This window comes from Myotis nattereri (assembly GCF_964212035.1).
Source record: "Myotis nattereri genome assembly, chromosome: 11".
NCBI classification, from domain to species: Eukaryota; Metazoa; Chordata; class Mammalia; order Chiroptera; family Vespertilionidae; genus Myotis; species Myotis nattereri.
In genome coordinates this window covers 32,422,610-32,449,103 of record NC_138086.1, presented here as the reverse complement: position 1 = coordinate 32,449,103, position 26,494 = coordinate 32,422,610, and the positions used below count along the sequence as shown (strand labels likewise).

The 26,494-nt window shown below is 40.5% G+C and overlaps 1 protein-coding gene across 1 annotated transcript; it reads right to left on the bottom strand.

The window, feature by feature from the left end:
* Positions 1-266: 266 nt before the first annotated feature.
* On the bottom strand, positions 267-5,890 carry PIP (prolactin induced protein; the record flags this gene model as incomplete). The annotated part of the gene is made up of 4 exons (XM_081102513.1): positions 267-391; positions 724-838; positions 3,481-3,586; positions 5,796-5,890. The coding sequence occupies 4 exons, from the start codon at positions 5,888-5,890 to the stop codon at positions 267-269; spliced, it is 441 nt and encodes a 146-aa protein (XP_080958639.1).
* Between the last annotated feature and the right edge of the window lie 20,604 nt (positions 5,891-26,494).

Genomic DNA, 26,494 nt, shown 5'->3' with positions numbered 1-26,494 from the left:
CTTCTCCATTTGCCTTCTCTCCCTCTTCATGGGCAGTAATAACCCATAAGATCACCTCAGCAAAGGCTCATTGAAGGAAAGAAGTTCTAGAAATTCTGGGTACTCTGAAGCTCCTCTGGGAGAGATTTGGGCAGGAAGACACACAGAACACAGAGAAGCCAGTGAAAAGTTTATTTTACAGATCACAACACACACCCAACCAAGTTCCTTAGAGGAAACCACCTTGGGGTGTGGTAGGAGGCAGTGAGACAAGGCTTCCAGTAAGATCAGGCCACAGGTAGCATTCTCAAGACACTAAAACGGTTTGCTTTGATAGGTACCACTGCCATATCGTTAGGGCAGATATTAAATTCACGAATGATGTCAACCACTGCTGCAATTCTTACAGTACCTGAAAGGGACAGGGACAAAGATCATAGCTTAACACTCATCCCCAGGGTCCTACCTTTTCTACCAGTATCAGACACCTCCCTAACTGGGTCTCAGCTTCCTCAAATCATTTACAAATGAATCTCGCTTATTAGCTTTTCTCACACAACCCCTTACCTTTGGAACTTGGGCATGGTCTCCATTTACTCTGCTTGTCTTTCTCCTCCTCCCCCCCACCCCCCGCCCTCCTCCCATCCTTCTGCCCTGGGCTCTGTGCCAGATCCATAACCATGTTTCTCTATGGTTTCCCCTCCCTGGTGGGTAGTTCTTCCCTTGGATGACTCCTCTACTTACTGTTGACCTGAAAGTCCCAGAAGAAGGTTCTTGGAAATTCCTCGCACAGACAGGCAGTGTATTTGTAGTTAAAAGGTCCATCAACTGGAGAGTTGCTTAGCAGATAAGTTTTAATCTGTGAAGAAGGAGTTGGAGAGAGATGACCCAGTGTTAGTATGGGAAGTAGGAAAGGGAGAGAAAGACAAGTGAGGGTCAAGGGAGAGGAGGAGGATGTCTTTAGTGGGCAAAGAGCAGGGGTGGAGGTGGGGAGAGGCATGGGGGGAGTCCACTTTTGTAGAATCATTTCAGGAGCTGAAGTCAAGGTTAGAAGATTTTCTGTCCTCATGTCCTCCTATTTCTGCATTAGCATGTGAGTGTATGGTTCGGGAGGGTGGAGGTGAGTGAACCAGAGTCAGGAGAACTCATCCGGGCAGCAGTTCATCTGGGGGAGTGGGGGTCAGGCTTGCCTTGGTTCATAGCCAGAGCTCCAGGAATTGGCCTGTGGGTGCAAGCCTGACTTCTGGGGTGTGAAAGCCAAAACCAGGCCTTATTGCGAGAACCGTGACCAAGTTCCAGCTGTGCTCCTCTCAAACTCTGGGATCTTTAGTAAGTAGAGAATCCCTTGGATGACTTAAGGTACTTAAGCTTGAAGGTAAACTTTCTTTTGTCTTTCCTAACTTGAGCATGCTGTACAGCAAGCATGTCAAACTCACGGCCCATAGGCCGCATGCCTCATTTATTTGGTCTGTGTTAGCCTTTGAGTTTGACATGCTTGCTGTACAGCTTAAGATCCCAAAGTGCTGCATATGTGTTTCAGCAGAGTCAGGTTAATGTTCTAGTTCATGGTCAGCACAGGGGTTTAATCCTGGGACCATAGATCCAAGGAGTCTGTGAAGTGAATAGAATTCAGTGAGTTGGTGAAAATAAATTATATGTTTATTTTCCTAAGTTCCCATCAACATTGAGCATTCCTTCTGCTGTGAATGCCACCAACTATCCACAGTGGCATTAGAAGCAAGTGATTTTTATCACAAGGAGAAACAGATTTGTTCATGCTACATTAGAGATTTATATATCTCAAAAGAGTGCCTGCCCTCATGGCTACCCTGAACACAGGGGCGGAGGTTATCACCAGGCTGCGTGGCCATGGCTGGGGCTGGTTGCCTGTCTCTTGATACCTGCCCAGGTAACTGGCAACTCTGCACCAAATAGCCCATCAGCCCCAAATAGTGAGTTCAAGTGTTCTCACCATTGCAATTTTACTTAAAAATACTTCGGAGATCCTGATGTTTCTTTAAAGAAGGCTAGCCTTGCCTTGTTTATCTTTTTATTACATTTACAACAATATATCTTCATGATTCAGAACTTTCAATACTTGTATAATTAAAACAAAAAATAAGGACCCATTGGATATGTATGATTTTTTGTCAAAGACCATTGCACAGTTGAAGATACTTAATCAGGCTAAGCAACCACAATCATCACATAGGTAATCTTTATAAACTAAAATTTAACTATTCTGTTGTGAATATATTGCCTTTGCAGCTAATGTATAAAGAAACATGTATTACTGTATCACACCTTTATTTTTAACTAGGGGCCTGGTGCACGAAATTCGTGCACTGGGTGGGGGGGGGGGGGGAGAGTGTCCCTCAGCCCAGCCTGCCCCCTCTCACATACTGGGAGCCCTCAGGCGTTGACCCCCATCACCCTCCGATCACCTGATCGGCCCCTTGCCCAGGCCTGACGCCTCCGCCAGAGGTGTCAGGCTTGGACAGGGGACTCCCATCTCCCCCCGATCACTGATTCTGGCCCCCGCCCAGGCCTGAGGCCTCTGGCCCAGGAATCATGCCTGGGCAGGGGACCCCCATCTCCCTCTGATCGCTTGCTCCACCCCCCGCCCAAGCCTGACGCCTCTGACCCAGGCTTCAGGCCTGGGCAAGGGGACCATCATATCCCCCCAATCCCCGGCTCCACCCCCCACCCAGGCCTGATGCCTCGGCCAGAGGAGTTGACCCTCATCACCCTCCGATCACCAATCACCGGATCGGCCCCTTGACCAGGCCTGAGGCCTCCGGCAGAGGTGTCAGGCCTGGGCAGGGGACCCCCAGCTTCCCGCGGTTGCAGGCTCCGTCCCTGCCCAGGCCTAACGCCTCTGGCCTAGGCGTCTGGCCTGGGCAGCGGGGACCTGCAGTGGCAGCAGGGGGCGCCGCGATCGTGGGCTTCGCTTTAGGCCCAGGCAAGGGACCCCAGCTCCTGGGACTGCCAGCTTCGACCGTGCCCAGCTCCCATCGCTGGCTCCACCCCTACTTTCTGCTATCACTGGCCAGGGCGGCAAAGGTGCCTGATTCTCCGATCATGGCTGGGGGGCAGGGCAAAGGCGGCCCCAGGGCCGCCTTTGCCCTGCCCCCCAGCTCTTAGCTCCCCCCTGGGTTTCAGATCACTGTCAGTGGCAGGGGGCTTCTTCCTGCTTTCCCTTTTGCCTCCCTGCATTGTGCCTACATATGCAAATTAGCCACCATCTTGTTGGTAGTTAACTGCCAATCTTAGTTGGCAGTTAACTGCCAATCTTAGTTGGCAGTTAATTTGCATATAGCCCTGATTAGCCAATGAAAACGGTATCGCCGTACACCAATTACCATTTTTCTCTTTTATTAGTGTAGATAATTTTATCACTGCCCTTTAATCTGGTAGTTTTCCTATGTTATCCAATGCATTTTACTTAATTAAGAAGTTGGATTTTGTTCACTTTACTCCCACCCCAGGGCTTCTACTTACCACCATACATTCTCTCAATTCTGTTGCAACTCTAAGCGTTGCAGTGACTTCTTCATTTGCCTTTGTTTTTCGGGGCAATTGAAAGTCCATTTTGATCAACTGTCGACTGGTTTTGGGAAGACAAAAGCAGTTAGAGAGCAGAGATCAATCCATAAGAGAGGGGGAACAATGAGCAGGGTCAAGGGACCTGGGAAGGTTCGAGGAGAAGGAGATGGTCAACTGCTGAGCAGAATTCCCTGGGAAGTTTTGATTTTTTTGGTTAGTTTGGCTATTTGTACTGATTTAGTTTTGCTTAATAAAGCAACTTGGACACTTTATTTAAAACTGAGTATCTACTTCTCTTCCACTGACAAAACACACACACACACACAAACAAACAAATAAACAAAAAACCAATGAAAGTACAGTATCACATGTCATTTCCTAATAAAACTCTATAGGTTCATCTGATTGTCCACTGACAGGGAGGGCTCATGTCATAATAAAATTAGTATTAAATTTCATATTAACGAATCATAAGCACTTCAGTGCACTGGAAGTGAGACCCTTCTTGAAGATTCTCCTTCTTTGGTTCTTGGGGGGGTCTAGGATTTGCACTTAGTACTTAGTTCTGTAGGGGATTTGGACACAATGCCATAGTGGAAACTACAGCTTCCAGCTTACATTCAGGCCACACACCACAATTGCTGGGGAAAAGGACATGGAGACAAAGAGAATAGTCAACTGTTTCCCGCCAGTCAGTGAGGAGGGGGCTCAGGACCAGCAGAGTTACTTTCTCTTTCCCAGAAACCCCTGCCAAAGCTCCTTCAGTATTGGGTGAGACAAGAGGGAATTCAGTTTCTTTGCCTCTAGTACTTCCCAGCCCCATTTTCCTAGGGGAAAGCATCAGATTCCAGAGAGATTCCAATTCTTGTGCCAGCTGCTCTAGCACTCAGTACACAGGGAAGGGGCACGCATCCTTCAGTTTCTTCAGAATTCCTCCCATTTGTAACTGTATTTAAGACTGACAGGATGATCCAGCACAGCTAGCGAGACTAATCACCCCAGTTTGCCTGACAGCGAGGGGTTTGCTGGGAGGGGATTTCAGCGCTAAAACCAAGATATTCATGGGCAAACTTGGATGGTTGGTCACCCTAAATAGCACAGCTTATCAACAACTTGCTGCCCCTCAGGGCAAAGTGGAGTGACATTCTGTATCTGAACCTGTCCCCACTCAGGGTTTCTTAGATACCCACCCACCTCCGTTACATCAGCTTGTCAAAACCCTGACAGGTTTCTCCAGGGAAGCATCTGGTCCTTCCACAGAAGGTACAACCAGAATCACAATCCAGAAACTCTACATCCCAAACACTTTTCCTGTAGAGAAAAATCCCTAGATCTGATGAGTGTCCATGGTTCTCCCTCCAAATTGTCCCATTTCTTACTCCATTTTGTGTGCCCCAATTTTCCTGTTTCCTTCAAACATGTGCCCTTAATGAGTTGACTTCTGAACCCATGCTCCCAGGTCCCAGTGGGAGACAGGGGGTGGAGTGGGGAGTCATGGGCAAGTGGTCCTCACATTTGTCTTCAGGCTTCAGCATAGGAAGAACGTCCAAAGTGCTGGGCAAGCTCAACCTTGGACTGTGGGGCCAAGGATCAGTGTCCAGGGCTTCTGATCATTCAGTGAGTTCTGCCAAAGGTGCCCAAAGCTATTGTTGGAACTCACAGTCCTGCTAAACCCTCTCTTCTAGGAGGCAAGGTGTGAGAAGGTGAAGTTCACTGAGCAGAAATCTAATTAAGGTATAGACCAGTGGTGGCAAACCTTTTGAGCTCGGTGTGTCAGCATTTTGAAAAACCCTAACTTTGGTGCCGTGTCACATATAGAAATTTTTTGATATTTGAAACCATAGTAAAACAAAGATTTATATTTTTGATATTTATTTTATATATTTAAATGCCATTTAACAAAGAAAAATCAACCAAAAAAATGAATTCGCGGGTCACCTCTGACACGTGTGTCATAGGTTCGCCATCACTGGTATAGACTATGGACAACATGTAAGCCAGAACCTTAGAGAAAGAATGATTGTTAATTACAGCCTACATGTGCACTGGGAGCTTTATTTCCATGGGCAGCTTAGAAGCACCCAGGGGAAATGTAAGGGGAGTTCCTAAGAAGAGAGAAGTGGGATTGCTATGAGTTCATAAGAGCTCCCAGGATTAGATCTCTTGAAAGTTGAAAAAGTTTTCAGGAAGGGATATGTGGATTTCTAGGATAAGATAAAAGCCCTCCCCTCAAAAGATATTTTTGTAAGAAGGAGAAAGGCTTGGCTCACGTGTCTTCCTGAGCTTTGTTGATTCCCAGCTGCAGACAGAGAACCAGGAGCAGGGCAGCATGGCTGGCCCTGAGCAGGAGCTGAAGAGAGTACATGCTGGAAGAGACAGAATCTGATGCCCCAGAGAAGTAGGGTTCAGGTGCCCAGCACACTCTTTATGTACAGATCAAGGGAGTGGGAGAGCTGCCATGCAGACTCACGTGACTAATCACCCTATCACCCTTTTCACTCATGATCTTTCCTTGTTGAGCTAGTTTGTTTTTCTATGGAAAAAGTCAACATTCACGACAGCATTAGAGTCTGGGAGAGAAGTTAGATAATCCTTCATTAGTTTCTCAGTACTAGAGTTTCTCAGAATGTCCAGGACCTCAAAAGATACATGGATCTTTCCTCACTTGCAGAAATGGTTTCTTATCCCTCATCATTATACACCTGTGTATCCAGCTGTATGTAGCCTTAGCTTCAGTCTTTCCTCCCCTACTCTCTGGAGGCAAGAGAACTCAGCTGTGGAAGCAGATTTCAGATCATAGCTCTAGGACACATTTGCTTGATTCCCTTGTACTAATTCAAGAGGATATGCTAAAAAAAGGGTTAGGAGGTAGGGTGACCAAGGCTTCCCTAAGAGTCACAACCAACCATGCAGGGAAACTAGAGATGAGCTTCTCTGAATGATGTAGAACTGAGGCCATAGCACTGGGTGATACAAATGTTTGTGTGATTAAATCCTTTTTTATTTCATGGATAATGGCAATGTCCTTCAGATGCCAAGATCCCCAACTACCCGAAGTCCCCAGTACAGGGCAATACCATGACTTGAGACAGTTCCTGTAAGTAGTTGGCATTCCCAAATCAGACTTCCCAACACTCAGTAGTTTGGTTATTTAACTACTGACATGACCACTTTTTTACACTTGTCTCACAGCACAAGGCACATAGCAAGACTCACAATGAGGTTTCCCTCCTTTAGAATAGAACCCAAACTGTGTCCAGAAGATTTCTCTAACCCAGGAATTTCTCTCCCTGGAATGCAGGGGGTTGGGGTGGGGGGAGGAGAGGGGGTGATTCAATCTTGCTGACACTGGCATTGTGATATTTATCTTTAATCAGTTAAATCTATTCCTTAACGTTTGATGTGTGACATTGTAAAATTTGTTCCTGTTCTTTCCATGGCAGATGGCAGGCTGGGAAGATCCTCTCTGGTATGGATGTGGAAAATCAGAGTTCTGGGAGTTACATATGTATGTTGCCATAGGCACGATTCAGAATTAAAATTTAGATGTATGCTTCTTTATAAATTGCTCTGCTGCTTATTCTACTCCTGCACTTTCCTCCTCATTCCTTTGAACTTGACATAATTCATGTCATTCCTCATTTATAACCAGCTATTCTTGTGATCATTTACTTTCTTCTTTGTTTCTATTCCATGTACTCAAGAATGATGCTTTCATTTCACCTCACCCTGGTCACAATGGCCCCTTTTTATAAACATTCTTCCACTTTGTAATTTTCTTTACACCTGCTCTTTTGCTTACTTAGTTGAATAATTTCCATCAGAGGGACATGCTAGCTGAGATTAATGAAGAAGTAAGGTGAAAGAATTTAGGAAGCATTCACATGGGAAAATCCAGGAAGGGCTCTTTGCTGGGCTTGAACTCCCTTTGCAGGCACAGCCCCACTCTTGAGGATGTACCTCCAGCATATTCCCAATGAAGCAGTGCTCCCAAAGGAGCAGATGATAGTGGGTTGAGAGAATCTATTGAAAGTAAAGAGGCTCTTCTCCCATAGGCCAGTGTGAACTGCAATATTCAGAGCCTTCAATGTATACAATAAATCCTGGGTACTATGCAGGTCATGGCTAGTGTGGTGGTTAATTTTATGTGTCAACCTGGATAGACAATGGTACCTATTTTTTTTGTAAAACACCAGTCTAAAGGTCTCATTCTAAAGGTATTTTTAAATCAATAGACATTGAGTAAAGCTGATAACCCTCATCATGTTGGCAGGTCTCATCCAATCAGTTGGAACCCTTAAGAGAAAGGACTGAGGGGAAGAAGAAATTCTGCTTCCAGAATGCCTTCAGATTTCAAACTTTCCAGTCTCCACTATTATGTGAGTCAATTCCTGTTGGTTGAGTTTCTCTTTTGAGAACCCTAATACAGCTGGTGTTTGTTAAGGGACAATAAATGTTGAAAAGGTTGGAATTCATATTGGTTGAAAGCATATTTGAAACCTTGGAGTGAATTCAGGTTCTAAACCCATGATATGGCAGGTGTTTCAGATGGGCAGATGGAAAGGTCAAATGGGGACTGGAGACATGACGCCACCTGGACACATTGTGCTGAATCTTAGAATGTTTCAGTGACACTTCAATGGGCAGTAAAGTCCTGGGATAGAAGACAGATTTCCAGGACCAGATGGCTTCACAGAGGAGTTTTACCAAACATTCAAGGAAGAACTAAAACCTATCCTCCTCAGACTACTACAAAAAATTCAAGAGGAAGGAACACTTCCAAGCTCATTCTATGAAGCCAGCATCACCCTAATACCAAAACCAGGTAAAGACAACACAATGAAAGAGAATTTCAGGCCAATATCCCTCATGAACATAGATGCTAAAATCCTCAACAAAATCTTAGCAAATCAGATCCAGCAGTACATCAGAAAGATCATACACCATGACCAAGTAGGATTTATCCCAGGGATGCAAGGATGGTACAATATCTGCAAATCAATAAACGTGATACATCACATAAACAAATTGAAAGAAAAAAACCACATGGTTATATCAATTGATGCAGAAAAAGCATTTGACAAAATTCAACACCCATTTTTGATAAAAACTCTCAGCAAGGTGGGAATTGAAGGATCATACCTCAACATAATAAAAGACATATATGACAGGCCCACAGCCAACATCATACTCAATGGACAAAAACTAAAACCATTTCCCCTAAGAACAGAAACAAGACGGGGATGCCTCCTCTCACCACTCCTGTTCAACATAGTACTGGAAGTGTTAGCCATTGCAATTTGGCAAGAAGAAGAAATAAAAGGCATCCAAATTGGAAAAGAGGAAGTAAAACTGTCCTTATTTGCGACGACATGATATTATACATACAAAACCCTAGAGACTCCATCAAAAAGCTACTAGACTTAATACATGAATTTGGCAATGTAGCAGGATACAAAATTAACCCCAAGAAATCTGAGGCATTTCTATACACCAATAGTGAACTTTCAGAAAGAGAGATTATAAAAACAACCCCGTTTACCATCGCACCAAAAAAATTAAGCTACCTAGGAATAAACTTAACTAAAGAGGTAAAAGACCTCTACTCAGAAAACTACAGGACGTTGAAAAAAGATATAGAGGAAGACATAAACAGATGGAAGAACATACCGTGTTCATGGATTGGTAGAATCAACATCATTAAAATGTCCATACTACCCAAAGCAATCTATAAATTCAACGCACTTCCCATTAAAATACCAATGGCATACTTCAGAGATCTAGAACGAATTCTCCAAAAATTCATCTGGAATAAAAAAAGACCCTGAATAGCTGCAGCAATCCTGAAAAAGAACAAAGTAGGTGGGATCTCAATACCAGATATCAAGTTGTATTACAAAGCCACTGTTCTCAAAACTGCCTGGTACTGGCACAAGAAAAGGCATATAGATCAATGGAATAGAATAGAGAGCCCAGAAATCGGCCCGAACCAATATGCTCAATTAATATTTGACAAAGGAGGCAAGAACATACAATGGAGCCAAGATAGTCTCTTCAATAAATGGTGTTGGGAAAATTGGACAGATATATGCAAGAAAATGAAACTAGACCACCAATTTACACCATACAAAAAAATAAACTCAAAATGGATAAAGGACTTAAATGTACGACAGGAAACCATAAAAATTCTAGAAGAATCCAAAGGCAACAAAATCTCAGACATATGCCGAAGCAATTTCTTCACTGATACAGCTCCTAGGGCACTTGAAACTAAAGAAAAAATGAACAAATGGGACTACATCAAAATAAAAAGCTTCTGCACAGCAAAAGAAACCATCAACAAAACAATGAGAAAACCCACTGTGTGGAAAAACATATTTGCCAATGTCATATCTGATAAGGGCCTAATCTCCAAAATTTATAGGGAACTCATACAACTTAACGAAAGGAAGATAAACAATCCAATCAAAAAATGGGCAAAGGACCTAAATAGACACCTTTCAAAAGAGGACATTCAGAAAGCCAAGAGACATATGAAAACATGCTCAAAGTCACTAATCATCCAAGAGATGCAAATCAAAACAACAATGAGGTACCATCTCACACCTGTCAGACTGGCTATCATCAACAAATGAACAAACGACAAGTGCTGGAGAGGATGTAGAGAAAAAGGAACACTTGTGCACTGCTGGTGGGAATGCAGACTGGTGCAGCCACTATGGAAGACAGTATGGAGTTTCCTTAAAAAACTGAAAATGGAACTCCCATTTGACCCTGTGATCCACTTCTAGGAATATATCCCAAGAAACCAGAAACACCAATCAGAAAGGATATATGCACCCCTATGTTCATAGCAGCACAATTCACCATAGCTAAGATCTGGAAACAGCCTAAGTGCCCATCAGTAGATGAATGGATTAGAAAACTGTGGTACATCTACACGATGGAATACTATGCTGCTCTAAAAAGGAAGGAACTCTTACCATTTGCAACGTCATGGATGGAACTGGAGAGCATTATGCTAAGTGAAATAAGCCAGTCAATGAAGGAAAAATACCACATGATCTCACTCATTCATGGATAATAGAGACCATTATAAACTTTTGAACAATAATAGATACAGAGGCAGAGTTGCCTCAAACAGATTATCAAACTGCAGCGGGAAGGCCGGGGAGGGTTGGGGGGCAGGAGGTAGGGGGGGTAAGAGATCAACTAAAGGACTTGTATGCATGCATATAAGCATAACGAATAGACATAAGACACTGGGGGATAGGGGAGGCTAGGGGACTGTCTTGGGCGGGGGGATAAAATGGACACATATGTAATACCCTTTGTAATACTTTAAGCAATAAATAAAAAAAAAAGAAGACAGATTATTGCATATTGAACATAATTTTGAGAGACACTATATGATGATATTTGCATCTATTTTAGTTTAGAAATTATTACTTAAGTGCTGGTCATGTATTGATCAAGGATGTTATGAAAAATAATAGCCATGGAATAATGGAACATGGTAAGGATGGCTTAAGGGCCAGTATGAATGACCATACTTTTTGTTTTTTACTCCATCATGTATGTTTGATTTTAGGACTCTTGAGTATATTGGCCTTATTTAAATATTTGCAGACATTGGTTAAATAATTCTGATTTAAACAACAATGGATATTATTCTAGAAAGTGGTGTGGTTTGAGGGCTAAAAAACCAATAAATCACTGCAACATCTTCAACTACTACCCAAACTGCATAGAAGATCTGTATGGAGATGAACAGTATCAGGCAAACCTTGCAGCCACGTGTTTTATTATACGTTTTCACTGGGTTTAGCCTCACGTCAGGAACTAGGCAAATCCACCAGGCAAAAATCCATGTGTCCCAACTCTGTTTCGCAGTTCACACAGAGGTGTCAATATTCATGGGGCTGAATGTATCTGAAAAGATCAATATTTCAGAGATAAGATAGGATTGAAATAGCTGTAGATGGTATGTAGGAATGCTTTCAGAATGTTATTTATGGCAAAAATTTGAGGATAATAATATCTTCTTTCCCATATTATTATTTAGAAAACCAATCTAGCAGATGGCACCTAGAAACAAATATTGTGATTTCCTTTAAGTAAGGAAGAGGATTACTATGTTTGAGCAGAGTGGCTCAGTTGGTTATCATCCCATGCACCTAAAGGTTGCTGGTTTGATTCCTGCTCAGAGCACATACCTGATTTGTGGGTTTGATCCCCAGTTGGGAAGCGTATGGAGGCAATTGATCCCTCTCTCTCTCTCTCTCTCTCTCTCTCTCTCTCTCTCTCTCTCTCTCCCTCCCACCCCCCTCTCCCTTCCCCTCTCTGTCTCCCTCTCCTTTTCCCTCTTCTCCTCCTCTTCCTTCCTCGCTCTAAACATGTCCTTGGGTAAGCATTAAAAGAAAAAGACTACTAGGTTTAAGAAACCAAATAGAGGTTGATAAAATCAGATTGTAAACAACCCAGGAGGCTCATAGAAAAGACGTAAGAGGAAGGGATTAAAGATAAAGGAGAAACTTGCATAGGCTATATTTACAAAGAGAAAGGTGATCCGAGCCATGACAGGGCTCATGAGAAAGGAATATAGGAATGATAAAAAAAAAAAAGTGAGTTATACAAGCCAACACACGTTGAGTACATAAATGTGAATAACACTGTGCTAAAGATTTTACATGTATCAACAGAATCTTCAAAAAACCCAAATGAAGTAGGTTGCCATTTTTGCCTCATTTTAAGAATGAGGAAATGGAGGCAAGTAGTAGATAAATATATTGAGCCCAGGGCACATAGTCAATAATGGGTGGAGCCAACTTTGGATCCCAGTTTTGTGGAATCTGAAATTTTTGTTTTATAATACTGGGAACCTCTTTCAGAAATAGAATGCAAACTTAAAAATATGAAATAGAGATACAGGACATTGGTAGAGGCTGTGAGGGGTCTGGAGGTTCGTGTCATTAACTTTATGGTGAATATAGGTTTGGATGAAGCCAGAATTTGAACAGTTTGTTTCTAGATCCTGAACTTTTAACTACTCTACTGCCTATTGGTGAGGACAAGGGCCATTAAGGCCTGCCCAAACTCTAATAGAGAGTCCCAAAGTGAATAAATAAGAGACATGCTATAAGCATACATTTTGCCTTCTCTGACCATTCTAGGGTGTTTCTCCACCCTAAGGTCAATATGAACAATCTCAGCATTTTTCTTTTCTTCTATTTACTTATCCAGTCCATTCAGATAATCCACTCTATAAATATTGATTGAGCACCTACCATTACAAAGAGGTTTTAGGTGATGACTATGCAGAGATGAATATAGATGTATATTAGAAGAGGCAGCCAAAATGTCACCAGAAAAGGACTGGCACTGAGGCAGGTCTGCTCTGGCATGTCTGAAATGTGTGGTTCGACTTTGTGGAAGAAAGATTTCATAACATGAGTCCATGTGATTTTGAGTGTTTATTAAAGCTGGAGACAGCAAATCAAAGGAAGGGCTTAAGACAGATGTGGCAAGATGATAGCAGCAGGAGTGAGCCTAGACCAGCCGTGGGCAAACTTCAGCCCGCGGGCCGGATCCGGCCCATTTGAAATGAATAAAACTAAAGAAAAAAAAGACCGTACCCTTTTATGTAATGATGTTTACTTTGAATTTATATTAGTTCACACAAACACTCCATCCATGCTTTTGTTCCGGCCCTCCGGTCCAGTTTAAGAACCCTTTGTGGCCCTCAAGTCAAAAAGTTTGCCCACCCCTGGCCTAGACACAGAAAAGGAAATCACAGTAACAGAAGTGAGCCATGGTGGGCTGCATGGGCTCAGGAAACAAGTGACAGAGGCAAAAGGAGGGCTCTGGGAGAAGGTTCAGGGAGTTAGTCTAGGACAGTGGTTGGCAAACTGCAGCTCGCGAGCCACATGCGGCTCTTTGGCTCCTTGAGTGTGGCTCTTCCACAAAATACCACACGTACAGTGAGCGCACACGTGTGGGCACACACGTACAGTGAGATTGAAACTTCATGGCCCATGCGCAGAAGTTGGTATTTTGTGGAAGAGCCACACTCAAGGGGCCAAAGAGCCACATGTGGCTCATGAGCTGCAGTTTGCCGACCACTGGTCTAGGACAAGCTACCACTGCCTGCTGCTCCCCTGGTAGCAAGTCTTGTAGGGACCCTTAAGAGAAAGAAAGCAAAAGTACACACCTAAGGAAAGGTGATGTGGGCACACTCAAAAGGGAGTGCACACAGGGTCTTTGTCTTGAAGGTTCTTACCTGTTTTCTATAGGCTGGAGTTTTAGGGGAGGTCTCAGGGGAGAGTCTGAACAGAATATTCAATAGCTTTCCTGATGCATCAAAATGAGTATATAGAGGAGTTTGGAATTATTCTCTGGTCAGCTTTTCTGTTTTACTTTTGATCTTGGATTCATCTGACTCTAATTGTTTTTGTTTTATGATTTATTCCCCTGGGACTTCATCTGTCTTGGGGTTTTGCCAGCACTAATGACATCAACTGGGTCTCTGTTATCTATCTTCTTGATCAGGGTGATTTAAGCTACTCACTCTCTGGCTGGGAAGGTGAGCTATGAACTATTTTCTCCTAAATGTCCTTGGTTAGGGAAGATCAGATCTCGTGATTTATCAGCAGGCTGTTCATTGCTCAGCCTTGTTAGCTATTTTGTCTCAGTTTCCCTCATTCCACTTGCCAAGGAATTTTCCTAGCTTTTTACTATCCTGCCTCAAAAAATAACAAATTTAATAGTCTGTGGTCATCACTGCAATAATAGTTTCTGTTTATCAAAGTCTATTAAATATTTTTTAGGTAAACCTAAATGGAATTGCAGCCTTAGAATCCATCCATCCATTTTAAAAAGCAACCAAATAATAATATACCTAAAAACAATAAAATACAAATTTGATTAAAAAGTTTTGAATAATTTCATAGAACTTTATTATAGTTATTCTTATAGGGACGATAGAGAAGTTTTATACATTATATTCCACAGACACCTTTCTTAATGTCTACACTGAGTATTTTTGTCATAGGACCCTCCCACTGTGAAAGACCTCAGAAGTAGAGATCAGCTCCTTTTGTCTCTTTTTCTCATGAGAATCACATGCTTTAGAACTGTGTATAGATTCTTTAAATACCAAAAGCAACAGTAAGAACAAAATCTTAGAGGGTGCTTACTATAAGGCAGACTCTATTCTAAGTGCTTAATGTATTAATTCGCCTATTCTTTAAAATGATTACATAACTTAAGTATATCCCATCTTATGGATAGGGAATTTGAGGCCTAGAGAGATACCAGGTGTACCGGTTAATAATGTGGATTTTATAATCAAAGAAAACACAATAATTTCAAGAGAAACATCAAAAGTGTTTTATTCAAAGTAATGTCCACCACTAGCTACACATTTACCCTTCTTTCAGGTAATTTGTGGATACCGTCCCAATAGAACTTTTCTTAGTTTGATGCAAACCATTCAGAGACTCAATTTTCCACTTCTTTGTATGTTTTGAAGTGCTGCTCAGAAAGTGTGTGTGCCATCAATCGGAACAGGTGGTAATCTGAAGGAGCAAGGTCTGGTGAATACAGCGGGTGGTTAATACTTCCCAGGCAAGATCTTTTAACGCATCTTTAACTGGTTTTGAAGTGTGTGACGGTGTGTCATCATGAAGCAAAATTACTTTGCCGTGTCTTCTGGCACATTCTAGTCATTTCACGATCAAAGCGTGGTTCAAATTGATTATTTATTGTTCATAGCGATCAGTATTAATGGTTTCACCTGGTTTTAGAAGCTCATAATACACCACACCTTTCTGATCCCACCAAACACAGAGCATTTTCTTCTTTCTGAAGCGATTTGGACTTGCAGTCGATGTTGATGGTTGACCTGGATCAACCCATGATTTTGTGCATTTGGGATTCTCAAAATAAATCCACTTTCCACCACCATCACAATTCGATGCAAAAAAGACTTTCTTTGGTGCCGTTGAAGCAACATTTTACTGATGACTTTCTGGTTTTCCATTTGTCTTTCGTTCAGTTGATGTGACACCCATTTTCCTTCCTTTAAAATCTTTCCCATTGCTTGTAAATGATTGGAAATTGTTTGCTGAGCAATGTTTAATCTTTCTGCAAGTTGTTTTTGAGTTTGACATGCATCTTCATCCAATAATTGTATCCAATCTTGTAATTGTTGGTCTTCAAACTTTTTCGGTTGACCAGGACATTCTTTGTCATTCACAACGAGATCATCATTTTTAAAGCATTTAAACCAGCATTCACAAGTATATTGAGATGGAGCATGTTCACCATAAGCTTTCCGAAGTCAGCAGCACTTTTATTCAAAATAAAGTACTGAGTTAAAATTTCCCGCAAATGCTCTTTTTTTGGCAAGAAATTCAACATTTTTTGGGGACTGTCTAGGGCGGGGGGATAAAATGGACACATATGTAATACCCTTTGTAATACTTTAAGCAATAAAAAAAAATAAAAAAAAATTCAACATTTTTAAGTGTAAAAATATCTATGATGTTAACACCTTCAGAAAATTTGACATATGAAGTTTTAAAGCTTGCTGTCAATACAACAAAATAGCATACATATCAAATCACATATATATCAACATATGTATAACTCCATCTATTGAAAAAAAATCCACATTATTAACTGGTACATCTGGTAGAGTAACTTGCTCAAGGTTGCAAAGTTAGTAATTGTCAGAGTTGGGGTTCAAAATCTGTTGTCTGATACCAAAGTCTAAGTCCTTAAGCACATTTATGTCTCTTAATGTAATAACATTTCACAGTTGAGAAAAGGAAACTCAACAGAGATTTAATAGCTCGTTCAAGTCATATAGCCAACAAATAAAAAAGGTGATATTCAAACCCAGATAGAAGTGAACCCAGAGTTGGTACTTGTAATGACTACTCTATGTTACCTCCTAATGAGTAAAAGCATGAGTGATAAAGATTTGCATAAAGGTCATTTAACTCATATTGAGGAAGTAATAAGTTAGAAAGAGGTTGCATCCAGGTTGAATTTTGATGTGTTGCAACGTGAATGAAAGCCAGCCTGAGATAAGCAGGAGCACATGCGTGCGCACACACGTGTGTGTGTGTGTGTGTGGTGTGTGTGTATGTGTGTGTATGTGTGTGTGTGGTGTGTGTGTATGTGTATGTGTGGTGTGTGTGTGTGTGTGTGTGGTGTGTGTGTGGTGTAAAAGAGAGAATGGAGGATTATTAGAGGACTTTTTTATGGGTCAGATTTGGAAGTGGCCTACATCATTTGCTCTGTATTCCTGTGGTCATTGCTTAGTCATATGGCCACACCAAACTTCAAGAACAGTTGGGAAATGTAGACCAACTCTGTGCCTAGGAGGAAAAGGAAATGGTTTTGGTGAAATTGCTGTTATCCTATACGTATGTATACATATGGTATGTGTATATTCATTTTAGTAAATAATGCCAAATGTTTTCTAAAGTTGTATCAATATGCATACCAGCATTTCTCTACAACCTTAACAATATTTGTTATTGTCAGTTCTTATAATCTTGACTATGCTAATGGATGTGTAGTAGAGCTCATCATGATTTCACTTGGAATTTTTGTGATTAGTATATATCACATATCTCCCTTTGTAAGGTGTCTATTCAAGGCTCTTGTCCATTTTTCAATTGGGTTGCTTGTCTTTTGAAATTGATTATAGGATTTTTTTCTTTTTTAAAAATAATTTTTATTGTTGAGATTATAGGATTTCTGCAGAAGTTGCCTTTTACTCTTGTAGTATAGTTTGAAATCAGTTGGTGTGATATTTTCAACTTTGTTCTTCCTTCTCAATCTTGTGTTAGCTATTTGGGGACTTTAGTGGTTCCATATAAATTTTAGGATTATTTGTTCTAGTTCTGTGAAAATGCCATTAGTATTTTTATAGAGATTGAATTAAATCTGGAGATTGCTTTTGGCAATATGGACATTTTAATTATATTAATTATTCTAATTCATGAGCATGGTATATTCTTCCATTTATTTATGTCTTCTATAATTTCTTTCAATAAGGTCATATAGTTTACAGAGTAAACTATAATTTTTTTTTTTTTACCTTTTTGGTTAAATTTATCCCTCGGTTTTCTTTTTCTTTCTTTTTTCTTGATATAGTTGAAAAATGCGATTGTTTTCTTAAATTTTTATTCCTATAGTTCATAATTACTATATGGATTGCAACCAATTTCCAACTATTAATTGTGTATCCTGCAACTTTACTGAATTTATTTATTAGTTCTAATGGTTTTTTGGTGGAATCTTTAGAGTTTTCTCTATATAGTATAATGTTATCTGCAAATAGTGACAGTTTTACTTCTTCCTTTCCAACAGAAACCATAAGACTTATGAGAAAAATGGAAGTGAGGGCATAACATCAAAAATATTATCAGCTATACAGAAAAAAAAGAGAGAGGAACCTAATAAAAAGAACAGTACATTGTTAAAAGTCAGATGGTTAAGAAATATATAAACACTGTAGTAAGCATGACACTTTACCTTGAAAAAGACATGACCTTTACTGGGATGTGGGTGTCAGAGATGTAGCAGCTTGTGAGTAATTGTGAAATGGTAGGAGAGGGTTATCTGAAATCAGACAGACAGTTGTCTCACCAGATGTGCAGCCCTTGCTTTGGTGTTGGCTCCTGATCTTTCGCAAACTTGAAATCCTTGGGCATGTTTTTTTGTTTTTGTTTTTGTTTTTTTTTGCCTTTGAATTGTAGGTCCTTCAAGGTTTACAATGGATGTTTCTCTGACTCTGGGTCTGTTTTTGTTCATCAGTTTATGTTGTTGATTATTTTCCATAAATGAGTGAGATCATGTGATATTTATCTTTCTCTGACTGGCTTATTTCGCTTAGGATAATACTCTCCAGTTCCATCCATGCTGTTGCAAATAGTAAGAATTCCTTCTTTTTTACTGCAGTGTAGTATTCCATTGTATAGACGTACCACAGTTTTTTAATCCACTCATCTGTTGATGGGCACTTAGGCAGCTTCCAAATCTTAGGTATGGTAAATTGTGCCACTATGAACATAGGGGTACATATATCCTTTCTGATTGGTGTTTCTAGTTTCTTGGGATAGATCCCTAGAAGTGGGATCACTGGGCCAAATGGGCTTATTATTATTTTTAATGGAAGCAAGTAGTTTCATCAGATGGATGTACCATAATTTTCATGAAGAAAATATATCAGGGGAATTTATCTCAAGTTGGAATCAGAATAATTATTATGGCAAATGGGTTTGGAGCCTTTCTCAGATTTGGGTGTTTGGTCAAATATTTAATAATGGTTGGAATGGAGTTTGCATGGCATAATGAGTAATAATGGCTGATATTATAATATCTCAACTGGGGAGGAGTTTGTAGGCCTGACTAATGCTGAGATGTTCTTAGGTAACACAATCTGGAGTCCTTGCTTGTTTGCCAGTAGAAAGTTGTGCTTCTGTGAATACTTTAATATAATTTGCCTTTTTTTTTTGGTTATAGGTTTCCTAGGAGAAAATAGACCATCATTCTCAATTCAGCCTGACCATCACAAAATATGTCCACATAGCTGTTGACTAAGTACTATTTTGTTTCAAGGATTTCTATATTCCTGAGTGACATATGTGTCCTTGACATTTTAGGACATTCCATATCTGGCACAGTGTGAGAATAGGGCACAGTTTCATCCCACTGATTATGTCACATGTTCCCTCTTCAATTATTTGGGAGAAATTTAAATTGCTAAAGGTTGTATTTTGATTCAGGATAATTTTAAATCTCCTTGACCTGTCCGTGGAATAATAATAGATCCCATTCAGATGATATTCCTGTTGGGTTAGTGATGCAACAGTCGGAAGGAACTAACATAAGCCCTGATGTTACTCTTTGCCAGAGATGTCATATTCTTTGACTGGCTGACATTTTCTTCCCTCTAGGCCATTATGCTTACATGTGTCATTTTGCAATATTCAAATTCCTTTCAAGTTATTATTTTTTCATCATCTCTCAGAGACATAATACTTCAAACTTGATGTTACTAGAGAGGCTATTTTCCTTTTCTTTCAATTTTATTTTGTTTTGGTTTCAGGAATACAGCTTAGTGGTTAGATGATCATATACTTTATGTAGATGTTCTTATTTAGCCACAGTTTTCATCAACCCATCAGCAGAGATTTTAGAGCTTGAGGTTGCTGTATTCCTCTCATCAAGTTATACAAAGATACCTTGTTTATGGAGGAATGAAAACTTAAGGACTACATTCTCCACAGGGATGGGAATCTAGAGTGTACTCAGGTGGGTGAGCCTAGAGCAGAAGATTAAGGTCATGGAGGGGCAGGTGGAGGTCAAATTAGAAGCTCAGGGTTCAGAAAGGAAGAAGTTTGAATGACTCAGATCCAGAGAACCCAGGTTTTGAAGACTCTGTTTGCAGCCCAAAGTAGAAACTGGTGAATATTATGGCCAGTAGGCCAATATTAGACTGGCTGTATCCAAATCTCTGATGTTGCTTTAAAACTAAAATAACTGCTAAAAATAAAATAAATAAAATAATAAAAACTGCTAGACTCGATAGCCATAGATTTTAATTCAGAGGGTTGATAACATGACACAGGAATTTAGATGATGTTACTTATGTCTCAAATAAGAATAGTGTTTGTTAAGGAAGTAGTTTGACATGACTACTGAGTGATTTTGATGATCTTGAAGGAAGCCGTGTGGAAGCAAGACTCTCAGAGGTGTAGAAAGGGTAACAAGGGAAGCATTTTCTCTACCATCCTAACTCCCTGGAATGTTAGAAACCTTCTGTGCATGGGCCATATACAGAATCCATGCTCCACATACACAAAACTTCTGTGATTTCCTCAATAAGCCCCTGTAACACACTACATCTGTGAATGTCTTGCCTACCCCTGCTTTATCCACCCCATCACCATTTCTACCTTTGGACTCTGTTGCTCAAATCTCATCTTCTTCAAATTGTCTTTCCTGATTATCTTAGTCCCTATTTCTTCTGGGGTCTCATTGTATTTGAAATCCATCACAAAATTACAAATGTTCGTTGTAGAGAAAATGTGAACAAATGGGAGAAATTAAAAATCAATCATAATATCACCATGCTAAACTAACCACTGTTATCATTCTAGTATAGGAGCTTTCAACTATTTCTATTTCTTTCTCTCATTCTTTATGGACCAAAATGTAATTCTAAAATTATAATTCATAGGTATGTATGTAATATGTGCATACATACATGTATGAGAGAACAATTTTTTTTCTGTGAGAAACATTAGCTTTTCTTTCTCTAAGCCACATCCATCTGGAACAGCCCTATTTACTAGATTTGGAAATCCTACATTTCAGTCATGAACTTAGATTCCTCTTATGTAGTCCCCATCCTTACAGAGGACTCTTTTTTTGGACCTACATACCCACCCTTATGTTTTGATCTGCCAAATTTCTGAGAGATAAATTATGGAACTCAGTCTCAGAACAAAAAGGTATGTTATCATGGGGAGAAGTCATATCTCTCATTTATTCCTACAGTAGCAATAGCAACAGCAAAACCCTACAAACCAATATCTCAGTGACTTGTCCTGGAACAAGTGTGCTCATGCATGCACACATACACATATACTGTATGACATATAATGCATCTATATTACATACCCTGTTTTTAATATCATTATTTACTGCACAATATCTTATAAATATTTCCCTTTATAATTACATTTCCTCTACATATTTTAGAGGTTATGTAATATTGCACTGCATGAACACATAGATAATTTATTTAACCAATCTCTTACTTAAACACTTAGTTGTTTTCAATTATAACACTTCCAAAGAACACCATAATAAGATCCTCACTCAAATATGAACACAATGAGGGCAGATATGTGTGTAAGTGATAAAATATGTATACATATGTATTCTATATTTACATATATATGAACATATCTAGCTTCTATATTCTTAGTATGTAGAACAGTGCTTGGGATGAAGAAGTCTCAATAAACATCCTATCTAATAATAGAAAAACATGGTAATTAACCGTAACTTCGCTACCCTTCCCATTGGCTAATCAGTGAGATATGCAAATTAACTGCCAACCAAGATGGCGGCCAGCAGCCAGGCAGCTGAAGTGAACAGAAGGCTTGCTTGCTCCAGTGATAGAGGAAGCTAAGGTTCCCCGCCTGCCGCTGCCGGCCTCTGAGTTGCAGTCTAAGAAACAATGTTGCAATTATAGAAGCTAAACAAACCCCAGAAACCTGCTTTCAGCCATCAGAGCTGGAGTTGCAACAGAGTTTCAATTATAGAACCCAAACAAACCCAGATACCTGCTTTCAGCAGCCGAGGTCTCAGAGCTGGAGCCAAGCCTCAGAGCTAAAGCCGGCTCTCAGCTCCAGTGACAGCCATAGAAGGTAAATAAATCCCAGAATTAAAAAAGAAAAAAAGGAGAGGTTGGGAGCTTCAGTCACCCGCCAGACTGAAAACGGCCCTCAGCCCCTCACCCAGACTGGCCAGCACCCCAGTGGGGACCCCCACCCTGAAGGGGGTGCGACCAGTTGCAAACAGCCATCATCCCCTCATCCAGGCTAGCCAGGCACCCAAGCGAGACCCTCACCCTGATCCGGGACACCCTTCAGGGCAAACCAGCTGGCCCCCACCTGTGCACCAGGCCTCTATCCTATATAGTAAAAGGGTAATATGCAAACTGACCCTAACAGCAGAAGGACTGGGAATGACTGGTCACTATGACACACACTGACCACCAGTGGGCAGACGTTCAATGCGGGAGCTTCCCCCTGGTGGTCAGGGTGCTCTCACATGGGAGGAGCTCTGTTCAGCCACAAGCCAGGCTGATGGCTGCCAGTACAGTGGTGGTGGTGGGAGCCTCTCCTGCCTCCTCAGCAGCGCTAAGGATGTCCGACTGCAGTTTAAGCCCACTCCCCGCTGGCAAGTGGACATCCCCCGAGGGCTGCCGGGCTGCCAGAGGTATGTCTGATTGCCATCTTAGGCCCAATCGCCCGGGGAGCAGGCCTAAGCCAGCAGGTGGTCATTCCCTGAGGGGTCTCAGACTGCAAGACGGCACAGGCCAGGCTGAGGGTGCCCCCCCCCCCCCGCCCCGAGTGCACAAATTTTTGTGCACCGGGCCTCTAGTTAGGTAAATAAAAGAATAAGTAAATCATTATTTCTGGAAGTGGAATTACTAGGTAAATCATTTTAGTTCCAAACTACTTGTTCCAAAATGTCACCTCCTCTAGCAGTGTGTGGCATTGCTGGTTTCTCCACATTCTTATCAATGTTAAGTTATTAAAAACAAAAATATTTTTTTCTCATCACATTATATTGTCTTGTTCTTATGCCATGTATTATGTTCTGACTTTCATCCTTTGCATGATTTTAATAATGCTGTCAACTCTGTAGATCCTACTCATCCTGTCCTTAACCTCTAAATGTTGGATGACCTTCATTCACTAGGATTACCCATCATAATGCTTCTATATGGTAATATCTCCCAAATTTTACCTCCAGCCCTGACCTTTCCCCTGAATTCCAGACTTGTTCATTTAACTGCCTACATAAGTTTCACTGCTCAGATGTTTCATTTCAGAGAGCTCTTCCATCATAACTTATTTAAATGATTGCATCAGACTCTTTTTATCCCTTTGCTTCTTTATTTTTCTCCATAGCACTTGTTACTCAGCATTTTACTCTATATTTATTTATGATTTGCATGCCCCCCCCCCCCCCATATGTAAGTCTTAGAGGACAAAAGTTCTAGTTTCCATCTCCTGCTTTATCCAGAAGGCATAAAACAGTAACTGTCAAGTAGTAGGCAATCAATAAATATTTGTTGAAAGAATAGAATATATGAATGAATAAACTCCAGAATTTAAATTTCCTGAAAGCTTGGAAGTAATTTTCTCAGTTTGAGAGAAAGAATGGGCAAATCTTAAACATTCAATGTGACACAGCAGCTTTGTGGCACTTTCTGATACTGTTTGCTGAAAATTCTATACACCCTGTAGCTCAGATCCCTTTAGGCCCACTGCTCCTTCAGATCCATGCTAATGGGTCAGCAACCCCCTTTGCCCACCCCAAAAGAGCTGAGATTGGGGTGAGAGGTATCTCTGGCCCACTGCTAAAATGATGTAGGGGAGGAGATATGTTCCTCTGTCCTCAAGGTTCTTTCATCTGGTCTTATAATCAAACTAGAAGCCCATTGCAGGAATATTCCTGCAAGAATAGGGCTTCCTTGGGCCAATCTTGTCACCAAGCCCCACCGCCCAGGGCCTCACATGGGGGTCCCGGCTGGCGGCAGGGCTTAGGTGGCACACGGGGGCCCGGATGGTGGCTTGCACTGGTCCACCCTGCCTGCAGTATGCAAATTAGCCGGCATCTTTCTTGGCGGTTAATTTGCATGTCACGCTGATTAGCCAATGGGAGGCATAGCGAAGATATGGTCAATTACCATGTTTGTCTATTATTAGATAGGATAGACATGAGATAGATTAATAAAGCAACCAAATTTAATACATACATGAGGAAGTCAGAGTTCCCATATACCTGAGAGTTTTAAAGACAGAGAGGGAGAATGTGTTTATATGATATTCCAAGCTAGAGATGAGGTAATGCACCTTGGGATGTTTCAAAAGGTCATTGCAGGACGACAAGAAGAACAGAGGTTTAATAAATAAGAGTTTACCCTGTCCTGTAGCTGGGTCTGAAAGTCTCTTATTATAGCAAGGTCCCTAATTCAAATTCCTCAAAATAGTTAAGGGGCAGGGGACAGAAGTTTTCCTTGAGCTTGCAGGGGTCATAAATGGTGATGGAAAATATAAAATAAAATAAATTCACTTACTTAATTAAATTTATTTTAGTCTTATTTAGCTTGACCACACATAAAATTTCCTTTCTCAAGATTCCCTTTACACAAACTTTCTGCAACTTTCTGTATACCTCTTAGCACACAATCTTGTTCTTGCACTTCCTTAGAAATAATTAGGACAAAATTACTTAATTTCCTTTAACAAAAACACATCTGTGTATTCCATGCCTGTCTTGAAAAGCCAAGTATATCCTATTTTTCTTATATATATAGTTGTCTTTCCTATTATAATTAATTTTTGTAATATGACATATCTATTAGAATTCTTAAGCTTTAGAAACTTGAATTTCTAGTGAAAACTAAGAAGTAAGAAATTATGAACTCTCTGTTACTCCAAACTCTAGCTGACAAGTTTATGAAGACATTCCATAATTCTAGAAATATATGTTTACTGACAGCACAATTTTTTAATGTGGCACAGGACATGATCACGAATAGACATAAATATCTTTATTTTCTCTATAAGAAGCAAGATATAGATAAACTTGGACTTAGTAATTAATGTTTAACTATTTTACCTTATTTGGAAATGATTTAGACATTCTATGAACATCCATCATTTAATTTAAATGTCAAAACTTTAAAGTTTCAAGTTACCAAAGATATTTGGGAAACCATTTTTAAGTACACATGCAACTTAATTATTGCTAAAGAGATTACCTAAAAAGAAACTTTTTATCTAGTTATATGTATTTAATTTACTTGCTCGTAACAATTTCAGATTACTTAATGATTTCATTATACTAAGTTATGGTAATGAATTTTGCAACAGAGATAAGATGAATTTATTTGACCAATAAACCCAGGTAGAATAAAAGTATTATTTAATGCTGTTGACTCCACAGACATGGTTATTTAACCAAACCAAATGGAAACCAGCTTTAATATCAAATATTTTCCCAGGTCACATGATTCTGAAAAGCATTTGGATTATTTTTGAGAATTCTCATATAAGTGCTTGTTTTTAAACCAATTTAAGAGTGCTTTAAAAAAATAAATTAACAATATCATTAGAGTCAGAAAATACCACACAGCATGTATAAACATACAGATAGACACAAACAAAAGCCTCCTAACTTTCATTTTAAAATGACTGCCATAAGATGGGTAAGAATGTAAAAGAATAGTCGGATCTTAACTCTTTCTGGCAGATGGACTAACCTAAGGTTATCTGTATAGATGGCTAACGCTTTTCCTTATTAATATTTGTGGATAAAACAATTAAGATTTGTGTTTGTCCTTGGCAAGGGAGCCTCAGGGCCAGAGAAGCAGTTCAGTCTGTCCTTTTAGAAACACCCTCGTTGCCTGGCTGGTGTGGCTCAGTGGTTGAGCATTGACCCATGAACCAGGAGGTCATGACTCAATCCCCAGTAGGGGGTATGCAGGAAGCAGCTGATCAATGAGTCTCATCATTGATGTTTCTCTTTCTCTCTCCCTTTCTTTCTGAAATAAATAAAAAACAACAAACAAACAAAAAACAGCAACACACTTGTCTCCCATTTTTTTCTTCAGTTTTAAGAATGGGGATGAGAAAGAATCTGAGCTTTGCACTGCTTCTGGAGCTGCATTCCTGGTTTTGCAAAGATTTTTAAGATAAGAAAAATTGCTCTCAAAAGTTAAGCTGTAACTTAAGTGACATCACAGGTTGACCTACCTGTCTCAGGTGGCTTTGAAAGGTGTATGTGGACATGTTTGTGCCAGGATGTAGTGGGCACAGCATTTCAAACAATGGAGCATTGTTTGATATTTGGGTCCTGGTAGTAATAAGAGAGTTACAGCCTCCCAATGAGTAGTCTTTCTTGCATTTAGTTGCTCTGAAGGAGGGCAGCAGTTAGAAGAAACTGAGGAGAGAGAGAGAGAGAGAGAGAGAGAGAGAGAGAGAGAGAGAGAGAGAGAGAAAGAGAGAGAGAGACAGACAGACAGACAAGTGCAAACATGGAAGAACCAGGAATCCCTTAACTTTACCCCCATCCCAGCCAGCCCTGCCCAGGAGAATGGAGCTTCCCATTAAACTTGTTCTAGATACTGGCTCTCCACTTT